The 16737-nt window shown below is 43.5% G+C and overlaps 1 protein-coding gene across 10 annotated transcripts in view; it reads right to left on the bottom strand.

Moving 5' to 3' along the window:
• The window catches only part of IKZF3 (IKAROS family zinc finger 3), a 36163-nt gene continuing 19426 nt past the window's right edge, over positions 1-16737 (bottom strand). For 8 of the 10 annotated variants that reach the window (XM_084496046.1, XM_084496048.1, XM_084496050.1 and 5 more), the window contains exons 5-8: positions 16291-16458; positions 14598-14714; positions 8121-8237; positions 1-3161 (exon numbers count right to left, since the gene is read on the bottom strand). In XM_084496046.1, the coding sequence (XP_084352172.1) occupies positions 2461-3161; positions 8121-8237; positions 14598-14714; positions 16291-16458 (1103 nt within the window). In that variant the 3' untranslated portion in view covers positions 1-2460. The remainder of the gene's footprint in view (positions 3162-8120; positions 8238-14597; positions 14715-16290; positions 16459-16737) is intronic. The other 2 variants (XM_084496044.1, XM_084496052.1) reach the window with 1 other exon arrangement.

Raw genomic sequence — 16737 nt, 5'->3', positions numbered from 1 at the left:
TAAATGCATAGAAATACTTATTTTTTAATAGGTGACTGGGTTGAAATTCCACAATATGCCATTGTTCAACAGCAAAGCTGTACCGAGGTTACCGCTCGTTAACTCCAGAGCGCACAGGCTGATCCCAAACAAGTTCCCTCTCCTTAACACGATGCTGCCCGAGTAGTGGTGGGAGAGTGGCGCCTGCTGGGCCTGCTGCTGCCACAAGCTCCCTCCATCCCTTCAGACAACCCAGCATCACTAATGCCGAGCTTCTCGGAGGCTCCGTGGTCGATTGCTCACCTTGTCGGGGAGCAGGGGGAGGTGGCAGAAGCCCTGCCCAGCGGTAACTGAAGAGCAGGAGTAATCTGAAGAGTGTTTTCAAGGATTCGGCAGCGACGTGAGACAGAAACCGGCGGTGCTGCATGACATACATTCAGCAATCAGGGGAGCTTCCTGTGCAAACGACGAATTACATTCTGCTATGTGTGACATTATTCATTTCTGCTGAACCGTGAGGAGCATTTTCACCAGCCACGGCGTATGTGCAGCAGTCGCCTCCCCCGTGAAATGGCAGCACGAGGGATGGAGTTATGGAACGATTCACGCTGAAGTTGGACGTTGGCCTAAGCCTTCCCAAGCCCCGGCTGCTGCCCAAACGCCGTCCTCGGGTGATCGGGGTTAAGCCCTTTGAGAAACTGCAGCCTCGCTCGGTCTCCAGGATTGTCGTGCTGTGACAAGGGGTGCTTGCTGGGGGAAGAACCAAAGTCCAGCGCTCACTGGTCCGGGCTTTCCAATGGTTATTGGAAATGATCCTAAACCTATTTTATGGCCACGCACATAGCGTCAAACAGGGTAGCAAAATCACTCTCCTTCCTTACCCCCAAAGATGAGCAGGGTCTAGCACTCCTACAGTAATTTAGGTACCCACGCACTCCGCAGGCAAACTAGTTTATACTTCTTCAGACACAGCCTTACTGGGAAAAATGAACGTAATTTCCATTTTTGTACCTTAAGAATTAGGGAAAGTCCTTGAGCTAAGGTGAAAGAGCGAGCCTAGGTCAGAGGCAGGAAGGAAATTCAGCATTTCTTGACCCTTCGCACCCACCCAGGTCTCTGTGCCCCAGCCTTCCCACATGGAAAGGGATGGATTGCCACAGATATTGGCTGGCACAGCAACATCAGAAAAAGTACAAAAGCAACGTTAGTATCAAAACGTATGATGGCTGCAAAGAGTCCATCAGAACACACCTAACCCTACATTATACAAAAATACTTTGCAAGGAATAAACACGCACTCAGCAAAACGGTTATCAAACTCATATCTCCAGCACAGTGACTAATAATACAGCTGCAGAGCAATGATTAGATTAAAAGAACTATTTTAAAAACCAGCTTCAAAGTAATTGTAAATACTCATTTTGCAAAACAGCACATTTCGCGCCGAGGGATATCCCCACGTAAAACCAGACACTGCAATTGAGCTGTCAGCTCCCACACGTTCGTGTATGCAGATTCTCACGGTAGCTGCTGTCGGGGCCGGGTGACTCCGGCCCCGAGCCCGGTGCCTTCCAGCAGCCAGGGCTGGCCGGGGCCGGCAGCACGGCCACGACTTTGGGCACCGGAGCCAGGCAGGAGCAAGGCGGGGGCAGAAGCCACAGTGTGGTTTCGTCCTCGTTCTTGGCACCCATCAGACGGGAGGACTTTCCACCAGTGAAAATCGGGATTTCCCCCAGACCGTGCGGAGGAGCCAGCCGATGATCTCACTGGGTATCCCAAAAAATGCGTATTAAAAAAAAAAAAAAAAAAAAAAAACAGCCCCAAATAGGTCTTGTTTCTTATTTTGCTATCGGTGAGTAAGATGCGTGTGGGGAGTGACTTCAAAGAAAGTGAACAGAAGGGTAAGAAAAATGCAAGTGTGATGGGACCATGTGCTCTTAAGATTTGGGGGGAAAAACCTTCAAAAATGAATTAACAACCCCTCCCAGATGCATGTTTTCCAGGTTACAGGGATGAGTTATTTGAAGACCGTTGGGATTGTAACAGCAAGAAAAAGCTGCTCCTATATGCTTCTACCTATACATCTGACCAAGCAGAGAAACTGGCAGTAGGGAATAAAAACCTTTCGCACTGTTAAAAGCATACAATATAAAAACAAATGCACATTACAAAATAAAAACACCTTAAAACTGCTCTTAATTTTCACAAAAATAAAGTTCATATAAAAATCGGTCTCTGCTCCTGGTATTTATACAGTACCACTCACCACAGCAGCTAGACATAGATGCTACAGAACACTGAGTAATTTGTAAAAAATAAAAAAAAAATAAGAAAAATAAAGGTGTCTCCTCACTCTGACACTCATTTAAAAACTGGCATAGAAAAATATTCAAGACGCTTCTTTATACTAATTAAAAACCAACCAAATGAGCCTCCCCTGAGATCTAGAAGAAAACCTGTGACCCTGGAAAATCAGTCCTTTTATTTGAGTACTACCCTGTGCTCTCCTCGTGCTATATGCGAGGAGAATTCGTATCGGTCGTGGCTCCTGTACCCGCAGACGTTGCACTCGAAGGGGTCGCGGAAGCCGTGGCAGCCCATGTGGATGGTGAACATCACATAGTCCAGAAAGAGGACGCGGCAGTGGTCGCAGCGGTAGACCCCGATGGCTTCCCCTTCCTTGTTGATGACCTTAAAAGCGTCGCGCGGGCATATGGCAGGGGGCTTGATTATGTCGTAGGGCCTGGGGAAATCCTTCAGGGACTGCAGGCCGTTGCGGGCCTGGGCAGGGAGCTGGCTTTGATGGAAGGTGGGGTTCTGCCGCTCCTCGTGGTTGCTGTCAGTGTCTGTGGAGTCTTGGCCGCTGTTGTTCGGGGAAAGGCCTCTGTCGGAAGACAGGCTTTTGTCCCTGAGGTGGCCATGGCTCTTCTCGGCGTCCTGCGGGGTGCCGTTGGGCACGTCGGCGCGGGTCAGCGGTATGGGATACAGGCTGCTGATGACGGGGACCATCTCAGAAGTGGGGGCCGGCGGCGTCTGCACGAGCGGGCGCAGGGCTTCGGCCCCGAGGTAGGTGATGGCGTTGTTTATAGCCTGGTCCATCATGCGTCCCTGCATTATGTCGCTTTCCTTGTCATACATGAAACTTGAGTTGTAATTGACATCAAAGCTGTGTCGCTTCTCACCTGCAAGAGAGGAGATGCGTTACCAGGGAGGTCAAAGCAGCGCTTGAGCTCTGGGAAGCTCTTCCAAATGGCAGGAGTCTCTGGACAGCAAAGAGGAATGAAATATTGTCTGCAGAAAAGAGATATTCATATACAAAAGCAGGTTTTTGTTGCCTTTTTTTTTTTTTTTTTTTTTTAAAGACCAGGCTTGGAAGCAAAAATCTAATAAAGGAGGTGGAGAAGATGGTTACTGAACGAATCATCAACAAATTTTTAAAATTATTCTGGGATTTAAGGGAAAGAAGAGCATAAAGAAAAGTTTCCAGAGATTAATTACTCCCATCTTTTTCTAGAAAAAACGGTAAGTAATCATTAATGAAAATACTCGCGAAAGAGCTAACTGATAATGAACCGAAGTACTCCATTTTTGGTACCAAGACTGCAACCTCTCCTTCCTGGCTTTGTCCTGAGAAGCACACTCTTCTCCGATAGAAACGGTGAAGACAAACACTGGCTGAGATTTGGTGAGGTTTTCATTACTTTATCCCCACCTGATAGAGTCTTTTACGTATCCTTGTACCCTGCAATCAATTCCCCCCGCTATCTCATGGCAATTACAGCTTCCTTTGCACCAGTTTTCTTTGAACTCTGTACAGGTCTTCAGACAGTCTAACAAGGGCAGCTCTACGTGTGTGTACAGAACTGCACATTTAGGGTCATTTATATGGGGCCAGCAAAGGAGGAGCAAAACAAAACCCTGTCTGGGTGTGCTGGTGCTTTGCAAGCTCTCAATTAGACGGTGTGGGAGGAGAGCTACGAGCACATGTCTGAATTTCTGCCCATGTCTTCCCAAAATAGGGGTAAGGCACGGGAGGGTGGTGTGGGCAGCACACTGGCACTAGTTTTCTCCATGCCAGGTGCAAGGAGGAAATAAAACTGCACCCCAAAAGAGCCAGAGTCACTTTTTCATGAATAGCTAGAAGTAACTGAATTCTGTGGTTACATAAAACAAAATCGTTCATAGCTTTTAAGAAAAAGGACCAGACCAAATGTTTCATGTGCAAGTGACTTGCAACCATCAGATCCACTAAATCTTTTAGTTACGGTAACTGGAGTAGTGCAGATGTTTATCAGTCACCTGTCAACACCATGACTCAATGTATATGAAACTCTTCAGGTTTCACTGCAGAGGCAGAAAACCAGGAGCTCACGTTTCTCGTATAAAACACTCAAAAAGGTTAGCGAACCACAAGAGTGTAACTGCTTCCAACCCTCAACAAAACTTGTGATCCATCTTTACACAGAAGGAAACAAAATGATATAGCACATCGGTGTGACTCATACAACCAGCTCCAAGCAAGTGAGAACTGTGAACAAATTTGAAATTAAAAAAGTAACAAAAGCAAAAATATACAGGACTCCCTGTAAATCTGGGGCTAGGAGTCACTGACTTAAGATAAAAAAAAAAAAAAAAAAAAAGGCAAGGTATGATCCCTGAGGCTCTCACTCTTTTGTTATTCCACTGTTCTCGTAGCATTTTAAAATCCCCCACATAGCCTATTTGGGCTGTATAAATTCCCAGTTATATCAAACGGAGCACAAATACCCAGATGCTCTTTTGGCAGACAGTCACATCACGTTGCTGTACACTTTCTGAAGGCCTCTACATGGCACGTGAGAAGGGGGCTCCCTGTCTCAGCAGGCACCCCATGGCAAGCACACTGCTGCCTTCAGTGCCTCAAGAAGATGCCAATATTTAGGTAGGACAAATCTGCATGAAAGTGCCACAGAAAACACCAAACATTTGTTCAGAATAATCCAAAGCACGGCAGGGATTTGCAAGCCCACAGATGGGGGGGACCACTCTCGATTCGCCACCACCACCTCCCCTCCGTCGAATACAGCAAACCTGCCAGGGAATGGGACAAAAAGCAGGAGCAGTGCTGCCGTCAGACACAACAGCTTTCAGGCCAGAGAAAGCTGGGGTCAAAGATTCAGAAAAAGGGAAAGGAGCATGTGGCAACTGGGGGATGAGCAAGACAGACTCTGCCTACAGCCGTTGATGTTTTATTTTTGTAGCTGGCAGGACAATTTAATAATTATTCTGAGCGAAGTTGCTATCTGTACCACAAAATTACTGCAAAATACTAAATTAAAAATTAAATTTATGGGGTTCTCTATTGTTCACTTACAAAGCAGCCACCAGTTAACTGAATGTCTTTCCTCTTTTTTTTTTTCTTGTCTCAGTGCAATGCAAAAAGCTTTCCCCTTCAAAATTCACACATGAGCCATAGCGTATGACACGTTCTCATGTGCTGCTCAGTGATGCTTCACTTGCTCTAAAATGTGCATCAATTTTTATTTTTGCAGCCTGATGAGGTGTGGACACTGGAAACAGGGAGTGAACCTGTTTCCTGTCGCTGTGCTAACCAAAGCAGACAATTTCTCATTAGACTTTGCACACCGGGGGATACTGGTGTTTGCTAATGTGTCAGAACAGCACTTTTAGCACTATGAGAAATTTATTTTTACTACTGGTCTCAGGGAAAACTTGTTTCTAAAAAGGGCAGAATAGAAGTCCACAGGCCGGATGCTCAGCTGGTGAAAACCAGCAGAAATGCACTGACTGCACCAGTTACTTTGACTTGGATGAACTTCAGATACACCCCCACGAGTGTTTGATACAGCACAGATATCTGTTCTGCTGGACTTTTTTTTTTTTTTTTTAATTTTTTTTTAGTATCTGTTCATTAATCAAACCAGGAAGTACAAAAAGCCAGGCTTTGTACATTTAGTCCACACACATGCAAAACAGAAAACCACAGCAAAATAAGAAATGCAAAATGATAAACTTCCTTTCCCATCCTTGTTCCCTAATAATTCATGGAAAGGCTGAGGACAAAATCTTTGCAGAAGCCTTTGAAGAAGGGCCTGGTGCAGAAGTTAAGAATCAAGTGCATGGTCTGCTGATCTGTGTCCTTCTTTGAGACTTATACTTGTGCACAAGGTAGCTACCAGAGATGAAAAAATAAAACTAAATGAATAAATAGAGCGGACAAGACTCCTCCTGCTTGTATGAATCTCTACAGAGACCTCAAATAATAACAAAGTTGGTTTTTACCCACTCAATAGCCTTCATTCACAGAAATGAGCCAAACAAAGATGCCTTGTTAGTATACATCTCTATCCCTTCTTCCTGACAAAATGAAAAATCAGCACCCGTTCCGAGAACGCCGTTTCCCAAGAAATCACAAAGCTGTCCTGGCAGATTCGCACTCCTACACATGCAGTTCAGAAAGTCACAGAAGTCAAATCAAGGTCGGACAGGCTGCTCTTGCAAACACCCTTCCCAGGGATAAAAGGGACCGGGTGAGTCATTTTTTCACACATTACCTAACAAGAACATGCCAATCATAGAGGTTGTAGAAAAACAGTAAGTTCCCGAAATCGGTTATCTGCAGACTGCACTGCTGAGGACAATCCCAAATCAGAAAAGAATCCGTTCCATATGAGTATGGTGAAACAAATCAGACACCGTGCTTGTGCTCGACTCTGAGCACAGGCTGAGTGGTTGTGTCCTGCACAAGACGTGTTCAATAAAACACACAAAGATCAAACTGATAGCCATTGTAAAACATGACAGCGTGAAGCTCAACTCAGTACAAAAAAAAAAAAAAAAGGAAGCTGAAGATTTTCAAAAACACTTGCATTAGTATTACTTTTTGAATCACAACATACATGCAAGGTCCAAGTTACAGAGTCGACAGTTTCAGTATTAGGTACCCAAAGGTACTCAGCTGGAGTGGCAGCATCACTCACTCCTCTATTAGAAGGTGACCTTTTAAAACCTTCTTTTTTTTTTTAAAAAAAAAAAAAGATGTCTAAATAAACGTTACCAGTTTTAGCAGATGGAGAAAGCCCAGCGCTACCCACCAAATCCAGCAAGGATTACCGCTAAAGTTACCTGCAGGAATTGCTTGCACGTACACACGAGTTTAGCAGCACAGCTTTCCCTAGGCTGGGACCTCAGCCCCGGACACCCGAGACATCCTCAGACCCTCTGATCGTGGGTCCCCCCAGGCAAGGGTTGATCCCTTCCTGCACGCTCAAGCCCTGCGCCCCCCCTCTCTGCTCACGTGCGCCAGCATCAGCCACGGGGCCCTGCTCGCAGGGGGAATTTTAGGGTGCGAGAAAAACATTGAGCACTGGGTGCACCCGTACAGGCTGCTACAAACCAGACCTTATTAGCAGCTGTATAGCATGAGCACCAAGTCAGGTCTCCACTCGGGACACGAGAATTGCATTTTACTTTGTTAAAAGGCGAGCTGATGGAACGAGACCAGCCAAGAGGATCAGGCGCTCACGGCGACACAGAACCTGCCAAACTCGTACTCCACATCCCCAGTATGCAAAATTCTGATCATATACAATTAAATGCAAAGAAAATGCTCTGGAAACATCTTGCAGCTTAAGTTACCACAAGAAAGGATCTGATATTTTTTTTAAATAATATTCAAATTCAGCAGATGACTAACAGCAATCCAATACTTTTCTGTCTTTAGGCCTTATTCCACACATGCATCCTGCAAGTAGCTTCAGTTCCTGCTTACTAGAACAGGAATTCAGCTCTCAACAGCATTACATGCTCCTGTTCTCCTGTAAAGAACCCAGCAAATGCATAGGTACAGAAAACAACACACGGAATCTCATAAGAAATATTTATAAATTGACTACAAAATAGATACAAAGCACAGTAGCAGATTAAATCCCGTTCTCAAGCATCTCTTAGAACACAATCCTTTAATCAAAACTCTACAAGTAACTAAAACACATCAGAAAATCGAAGTTACTGTATTCATATTCTCTTGAATTAGATTGCAAGCTTGAAAAGGACATTTAAAATAAGCAGAGGCATTGTACTATAAACTACCAACTTTTGCAGATTTAACTGTTGCACATGAAAAGGTTTTTTGTTCTTACCAATAAATTTCTGAGGCATTGAGCTTTTTCGCTTTGCCACGTTGCTTGCTAGCCTGTCCAGCACAAGGGCTCTTTCACTCCCCATCTCTGCCTTGATGTGCCTTGCCTCCACGTTTGCTAGTTTGGAAATGTGAAAAGAAAAAAAGAAAAAAAAAGTAGGTGAAAAGGAAAAAAAAATCAGAAAAAAAAGAAAAAGGAAGAAATGAATGGTCTAATCTCCGGAGTTTGCCACACTAACTGGAAGGAAACAGTTTGGAGATCTGATGTAAACTTGTTTTGTTGCTTTTTCTGTCGTTCTTGCTCTCTGCGTCTTGGGCATCAGCTGCGGTCAGTGGAAGCAAGCACAGAAACAGACACCGATCTTGCAGTCCTGAGCGCACGCAGGGAGATCACAAACCATACAAAACCAATACCTTCATTAGCAAAAGGAAGTGCAAAACAAACAGGCTGGACGGGTTGGTTACAAAATGTAGAAGGAGACAGAACCTTTGTTAGCCTTTCTTTTTGATTCTGAGTAATAAGAACCGTGACACCTGCAGAGCGTCCTGTCCTAGTGCTCCAAAACGTCAGTACAGGACCTCCCGGCCCCTGGCTGCACTGCTTTAGATATCAGTCACACCGAGATGTCTTCTCAACTAAAAACTTGTATAAAATACTTCAGTGCTCCAATAAAATAACATAACTTTTTAATATTCACTTATAACTTTTTTTTTTTTTCTTCAAATATCAGCATCACTTAATCTTTTTTCTAACAGCTAGAGCTAATTGAGAACCTTTGCTCTTTGGCACCCTTATAAGCATTAGTTATTTTAAAGTCCATTCAAACCTGCAGAGTCACCATCCCTGGAAGTCTTCAAAAGACGCTTAGATGTAGAGCTTAGGGATATGGTTTAGTGGAGGGCTGTTAGCGTTAGGTTGGAGGTTGGACTCGATGACCTTGAGGTCTCTTCCAACCTAGAAAATTCTGTGATTCTGTGTGAATTTCTAATTTTAGGAAAAGTGCACGTGCCCTAGGATCACTCCCTCGAGACTGGACCACTGTTTTAAGGATTTTACTGTTTCCCAGAGCCTTCCTCTAGCTGTGGTAGCCAGTGCCCAGCATTTCACGGAAATAACTGCTTGCTCTCGACCTCATGGAGGCTGCACGGGTTTTGAGCTGGATCAGCCACGCCGAGGAGGACTGCCACCTCATATCACTACTGCCAGACTAATAATGAATATAGCTGCCGTGGCTTCCCCCCACAAGCCCTGCACTCGCCTCAAGAACAAGTATCGGTAGTGGTACTTCATATTAAAGCTGCACTAAGAGGTGCAACGATGGGGACGGCTGGGGTGACAACCAGACACCTTTTAAGGGACTGCCCATGCCTTTGAGAGTTTGATATCTAAATAGAGGCAAGTGAGGATGAGGAAGGGTCACTGATTTTGTCAAGGTAATATGAAAGGTCAGGTCTCACGGTGGAAGAATCCTGGCTGTTGTTATGGTACTAGTGCACCTAGATGCCTTAAATAAATAAATAAATAGATAGATAAATAGATAAATATGTAGCATAATCTACATAAGAGACAAGCAATGCCAGAGGAAAATGATCCAAATGCTTTGGTGTCACTTCAGTCCTGCTAAGTGCAGTTATATTGAGTATTGGACTTAAAATACAGTTTTCTAAGTACAAGTGATAAAACTGCAATATCATCCTTCCACAGCTCAGTGTGCAGCGTTTCCCTATAAATTTTAAAGTCACTCCTTACTTGTTTATTGTGACTGTTATTGATATCAGATGAGTTTCAGTCAGCACAAACCATGACTCACCAAACCTCAGCAGAACTATTTGTTAATGTTTGTACAGCACTTTGCAAATGTAAAGTGCTTCATAAATACTCCATGCCACACGAACTAACTACAAATATGACTCAGGATGGTTGGGATAATAGGGCTCAACGCAGCACTATGTTAAGCCTGTTTCACCAGGCTGTAACCCTATTATATACATGATGGCCAGACTCAGACAGCACGCATACAAAATGCCTTAAAGATAGTAACATGTTGTTTTTCTCGTCTGATTTTTATTCCAAATTACTCTAATGTGTTTAGAAACTTACATAAATACATAAAGGAGGCAGTCTCAAAGTTCATTTTAGGCTAAAATGCAACTGCTCCCAGCCTGAAGCACCGAGCCACTACCTACCCGTGTACACAGAACTACACAAAACATCAAATTAAGTTGAAACTGTAAGGGAAAGTTAGGCAGACCATAGTCATCCGCTTTGGATTTTGGCCAGAAACCCGAGTAAACTTTTAAGAATAATGTCACGGTATTTTTAATTTCAGGACTCATGTTCCAAAAACTGGAATATCCCTTCTGAACACTTCAGATTATCTTCAGATAACTGCACTTCAAGGGTTGAACTATCCCCAACCCACTAAGATTACAAGTAGTTAATAGGTTGTGATTTTTTTTTAAAAAGAAATTCCACAACTACTTTGAGCAAGATAATGATAACGCCATATATTTAAAACCTTATATTGTAAACAAAAAAGAAAAATATGAAAAATGCACTATTCATCATGCCTTAACAGCAGCTCCCTAGTCCTTGCCATTTCTTCATTTGTTTTGCTTATTTTCTTCTAGTTCTTCTCTTTCCTCAATCTTTAGCTTTGTGAGTTTTTGCACTGTCAAAGCTCAAATTTCACATTTTCAGACATTTTCAGAATCTGTTTTTCTGTCTCTTCTGACAGAACTCAAAGAGCAAAGTTTCTGGGAGCCCCCCCAGCCAGGGAACACACTGGAAGCTACACGTTATCAGTGCCTGCTTGTCTTTTCAATGTTATTTATGCGCCATCAAGGGAACTTCATTAAATTAGTGTCAAAAGGGCAGACAAGCAGCTTCCTGCAGAGGTAACAATAGTCTTTACTCAGACGAGATTGCTGAAGAGACACTAACTATTGACCTACATAATATGTTCTGGGACATCTGTAAGCATCAATCTTCCAGCCTGACGCCTGTCTGCCATTTCATTTTAAAGCTGAGAGTTTTCCTTTCACCGTAAGATTTTCTACTCCTCGCCAATGGCCATTTTTTTTCCTAAAGAACTAAATAACCTCTTTTTATGGGCCATAAAAGGCCTTGACAATGTGTCCATAATACAGCCCTGGGGGAAACAGACTCTGCTCCCATTGAGGCATAGGTAGCTCCATAGGTTCTCTCCCTTCTTAAAGGCTGATTTAATGATCTCACCCCTCTCTTTCTCCTGGGTCACTTACTAAACAATCCAAGAATAATATTTAGCATTTAGGAAACATTTTATCTCTCTCAAAATTCTCCAAAGTCTGCTCGAAGAAAGAGAGAAATAATCACGCCCTGTTTCCCTCCTCAATTACCTTACCCACTGGATGATTCCACTGTGCACTGTGACATTAATTTAACGAACTAATTATCCAACTATAACATGTATCTAAAAATAAATTTCAGGCTGGACTGACAGAAACGATCAAGCACTTTGCTCAAAGACTAAGAGCTGGATAGTCATGAAGCAAATCCACACTTCCAAAGCACTTGGCCCGTTTCAGCCTGTGATCCTGAGATGCCCTGCAAGCTAAATAATTCTGATGGTTCACCAGAACAGCCAGAAAACAACAAAAAGGCTAAGTGTGCTGAAAGAAATCCTGCAGACTGATGAAATCCCCACTCCAGATGCAGTGCAGCATCTCCTGCTTCCCAACAGCTTCCCAACCTCTGCTCAACCCCCTGAGCTCTCAGCACTGTTCGAGAGCTGCTGCCCGCCACTTTCGTAAGATTTTTTTGGGGGTGAAAAATGTAACTTATTCACTACAGAGGAGTGCTTGTGTTTTGCTGTAATCGCCAGCAGACAAGCCAGCTCCCCAGCCAGCAGCACTGCTTGCCCTAACGCCCCGCTGTGTATGTGCAGGGTGCAGGCACTTCTCTTCCAGCCCAGAACACGAATGCACCATCACTCAGCCTGAGCTGAATTGTTTCCATAGTGTGGTTTCTCTCACACCGTAAATGTGAGCATAATTTTTAGAACATGCGGGCATTGTTAACAAAACCCTAAAGTACAAAGCGGAGCTCAAATTAGAGGCATTGCTTCCTGTAGCATCTCTATGTGGTCACTAAATAATGGAGAGTGGAACAGAGGTGGGTTATTGTGCAATGAGAACAACGCGACCAGAGATCGCTATCAGGGACTGAGCAACACTCGAACAATATTGTTACATAAAACTTTTCTTTCTCAAATATTTCCACACTGCTAGGTTTGGAACGTGCAAACCTCACTTTAAAAAGCAACTAGCAGGGTAACTACAGTCCTGATGCTGTTTAATGCTTTAATTAATGGCGTGGATGATGGCACACTGAGCACGCTTGCACTTAACGATGGCTCCATGTGAGAAGGTTGCAAGGACTTCAGAACAGAGGGCCAAAATGCAAAATGATGCAGGGAAGTAGGAAAATAAATAGGCAGAAATCCTAAAACAATGTTCACTAAAAACAAAAGCAAAGTAATACACTTCAGAAAAAAAAAAAAAAAAAAAAGGCACTAAATGACCTCCCAAGGTCCTTTCCAGCCTTCCCTCCCTCTGATTCTGTGATCTAATATACTGCTGATACCAGAAAATTGAATGGAAATGCCTCAGCAAGATTGGAGTTCCTGTTTTTCATAAAACTTACTACACTACTAAAAACACCACAATATTTTTTAAGGCGTGAAGGTCTTAAAGGCATCGAGTACAGCCATATCATGTCATACTGGAAATTTACATTTCCTCTGTGGCCAATTTAAAGCGCACTGTACTGCTTTAGAGTACTACACTGCAGATTCTGGATAACTGAAACGTTGCTATTCTGAAACGAATATAAACAAAGAATTATTTAAGATCAGGAATCCACAGTAGGTATCATGTTTTCCATTTTCACATGGTGGACATAAAGTGATTGCCATCATGAGAGCATGTACTGTAACATAAAACCACAGTTACAATATGTATGGGTTCTCATGAAAATCAAAACTTGCTGACACTCACACAACCATTTACTTTTACTAATGCTCTAAAAAAACATGTCACTTGCTGAAAAGAAGATACTCCATGAAACACTACGAAATCATTGTTTCTTTTTGACTTTTTTTTTTTTTTTTCAGGGGGGCGGCATGTGTCACTGCCTGACTGCCAGCCTACTCTGCCCAGGGTGAAGATTCTCATGCACACAAAGTTATCACCACATATCAATGGGTATTCACACCCGGTTTGGGGCCTAGCTTGTGATGATGCCAGCACAGTTTTTGCTTGATAATCACATCACCAAACACAATTTTTTAATTCTTATTAAATGGTCTTTGTTAATGTTGTCATCTCTCTAAATCCAATTTTACACTTTATTTTTCTTCTCTGAAAACTCAGCTTCATGTTTTCCCTGAAAATAAAATGCTATTTGAAAGTCACAACCCAAACTAGGGAGCCTGATGCTTTAAAGGTTGGTTGTTTTTTTGGGGGGTGGTTGGTTTGGGTGGTTTTTTTTGTTTGTTTTGTTTTGTTTTAAGGCTGGATATCAAAAAAAAATGGGAACCTGAATTCTGAAACTGTAGCCTTAACTCTGCTGTGAATTGGCTGTACAATCTTTTGGGAGATCACAACCATTCCTCGCCTCTCTGACTGAGGAAAGTAATTCTTTCCTGACATACTGGTGTATTGTGAAACTTAAAATCGCACAAGTTCATTTTCGGATTGGAAATATTCAGGTGAATAAGGCTCAAAGATTACGGCAGTTATTTTTCATCAAAATATTTTCAGAACTGCAGCACTGAAACTGTGAAAAGGGAAATTTAAAAAAAAAAAAAAGAAAAAGAAAAAAAGTGTTTGATACATTTCACCTTCATCCTTTTTCAAAGACAGCCCTATACTTAAGGAAGTCCTTTACCCCTCGCTACTTTGCAGGCCGATCTGTCAGCGACCTGCAGGACGTCACCCCATTTCCATGCCCTGGGATCTTGCCACTAATGCTTCTGCAAATTCTAACTAATTCTGACCAACAGCCCTTCATTTTCTTTAGAACAAGGATCAAAGAGAGCCACGTGAACAACTGCTGTCAACAACTACAGGCGTCAACTCATCCAGCACAATAAGCAACTTAATGGCATTAATGTAGGAATAATTTAACATACTGTGAGTGTCACCTACAGAAATGCTGCGTAGAAGGTACTTCAGATGTTTTATTCAAAGTAACTGTGAAATAAAAAAGTGATTAAAATAAAAGCATTCTTTAACTAGCTGCCTGAGGGATGCATTAAACCAGACCCTTTTATAAGATGTTACAGCCCCTCAGGTTACTGAAAATGATTGTAGTAAAAACTATTCTCAGGCTGTGAATTAACAGCTTACCAGATGCCCTTTTTAAGCACTGTAATGTACAAAAAAAAAAAAAAAAAAGAAAGAAAGGGGAGGCACTGTAATGTGATAAACTCACCAGCCTCACACATGCCAGCGTTCTGCAGGTAGGTACGGCACCGCTCCTTGTGCTCCTCCAGCGAGCTCCTCTGCTTGTAGCTCCTGCCGCAGAACTCACACTTGTACGGCTTCTCCACTAGAAAAATCAGAGAGCAGCATGAAATAACCACAGGGGACCACTGAAACACGCTCCCCCTGACATTCCAGCGTATGGTTACTGGTAACATAAATGGAGAATGCTTTAAATTTCTGCTAAGTTGATGGGCGTTGTAATTATTACAAAATCAGGGTTATATGAGGGTGAAGCCCACCAGACTCGCACAGCCCTCCTTGCCCCCCTAGCTCAGTGCCAGAAAAGAGGCCTCGCAGTCAGACACAGCCCTTGGGAGCCCAGAGCCCTATGCCCTTGGCACAGCTTCCCTCGGGAAGCCCAAAAGTGCCACGACTGGGACCACAACTGTTCTAACTGCCCCATTTTGGTCCCAGCTGCACTGATGTTTTTAAGGATCTCACGAATTTCAAGTTAAGCCAAACCCATTTGTGAGGCTTACTTCATTTCCAGAGGCATTTATTGTACAGCAAATTATGCTCCTAATTCATTTAAGCAAAAACAAGCCTGTTTGAAACTCAAGATAACCACGCAGCCTTTCCCAGTGCGTCATATAAGACTGGAGGCACGCCCTGAATTATTTCATTACTGCTTCACCAACAGACATTCCCTAACACACTTGGGCACAACGTCATCGCGAATGCAAGCAGCCTTGCATCATGTACTGTGCAAAAAGACCATACTCCCTAATGGTAATGCTACTGTTCGCTCATTCGTGTGATTCACTTAAGGAGATTTCCCTTATGCTGCTTAATAAGCCAGCTCTTAAAAGCTTCAGTCACAATAAGCCCCCGATGTGTCTGAAGCGTGATGTGTTGGGGGGGGACGGTCATGACCACTGTGCTGGGTCCTTGATCAAATCAGAATCTCATTTCCTCGTGTAAGGTAATCCCATTTTTAACTTTGATTCTTTGTGAGGTTTATTTTATTCCTGTTAAATGCAGTGCAGAGATAACATACATAATTTAGAGCACCCCGATATGACACAGGATATACACAAATCAAAGAGCAACCATGACCTGGCTCCTAAAGAACGGCAGGAATTAAGGTTAATCAGTTTATACCTGACTTGTTATTCAAGTCACCTCAGCCCTGTGCCTCCATTTCTCCCATCTGTGAAGTGGATGCAATACCCTACCAGTGTTGAGAAATACCGCTGGCATTTGTTCAGCATGTTAAGACATTCAGATGAAAGGCACTACACAACAGCGAGGTGTTAACTGGCAGTAACCTTCTCTTTGATTACGCTCCAAGTTATTCCAATGGCTCAGGATGGGAATGGAAGAAAACCCCAGCAAAACATTTTCTCACTGCTCCTCAGGTTCCGAGCTTGTGAAAACAGCAGGGAGGCACTTTGCTCGGAGGCTGCTCTCTCCTCACTGCAAGCAGCTGTGACGGTGGGATTTCCCTGCTCTGTCCCCACCTGATGATGCTGAGCCCGTTCCCCAGAGGGCTCCACCAGCACAGCCGAGGGGTCTCTGCCCTTTGGCGATGCTTCAGAGCTAAGCAGGCTGAGCAGACCTCGCTGCCTGCTCTGCTTTCCACGCCTCGTGTCCCACTGACACACATCTGAAACACGTGAAGTGCCTTTGAAGTCACTTACCAGAATGTGTCCTTAAGTGACCTGTTAGCGCATCCCTCCTTTGGCAGGCATAACTGCAAAGATGACATTTAAAAGGTTTTTCCCCTGTATGTAGTTTAATGTGGCGGAGGAGGTTTCCCTTCTGAGTAAAGGAAGCTCCGCACTGATTACACTGGAATGGCCGTTCACCTTAAAATGACATACAAAAAAGGACATTTAATGGTTATGTGGGTATCACGCTATCCTCATACCCTTTCCTTTTTGGAAGAGGAAAGAATGAGATACTCGATCACTTTTTGCCTACAGAAACACACACAGCCCTTCCATTGACTTCAGTGGGAGTTACATGCAGCTCTGGGGTCAGAGCTTTGTGCAATATATGCATGACTATGGAAAACAACGTACAGACTTTCCCATGGAAATAAGTGTTCTGGAGAAGGCTGATTCCAACAAGCTAGCAGTTTTTAG

This window comes from Aythya ferina (assembly GCF_964211825.1).
Source record: "Aythya ferina genome assembly, chromosome: 23".
NCBI lineage: Eukaryota > Metazoa > Chordata > Aves > Anseriformes > Anatidae > Aythya > Aythya ferina.
This window is presented reverse-complemented; position numbering and strand designations above follow the sequence as displayed.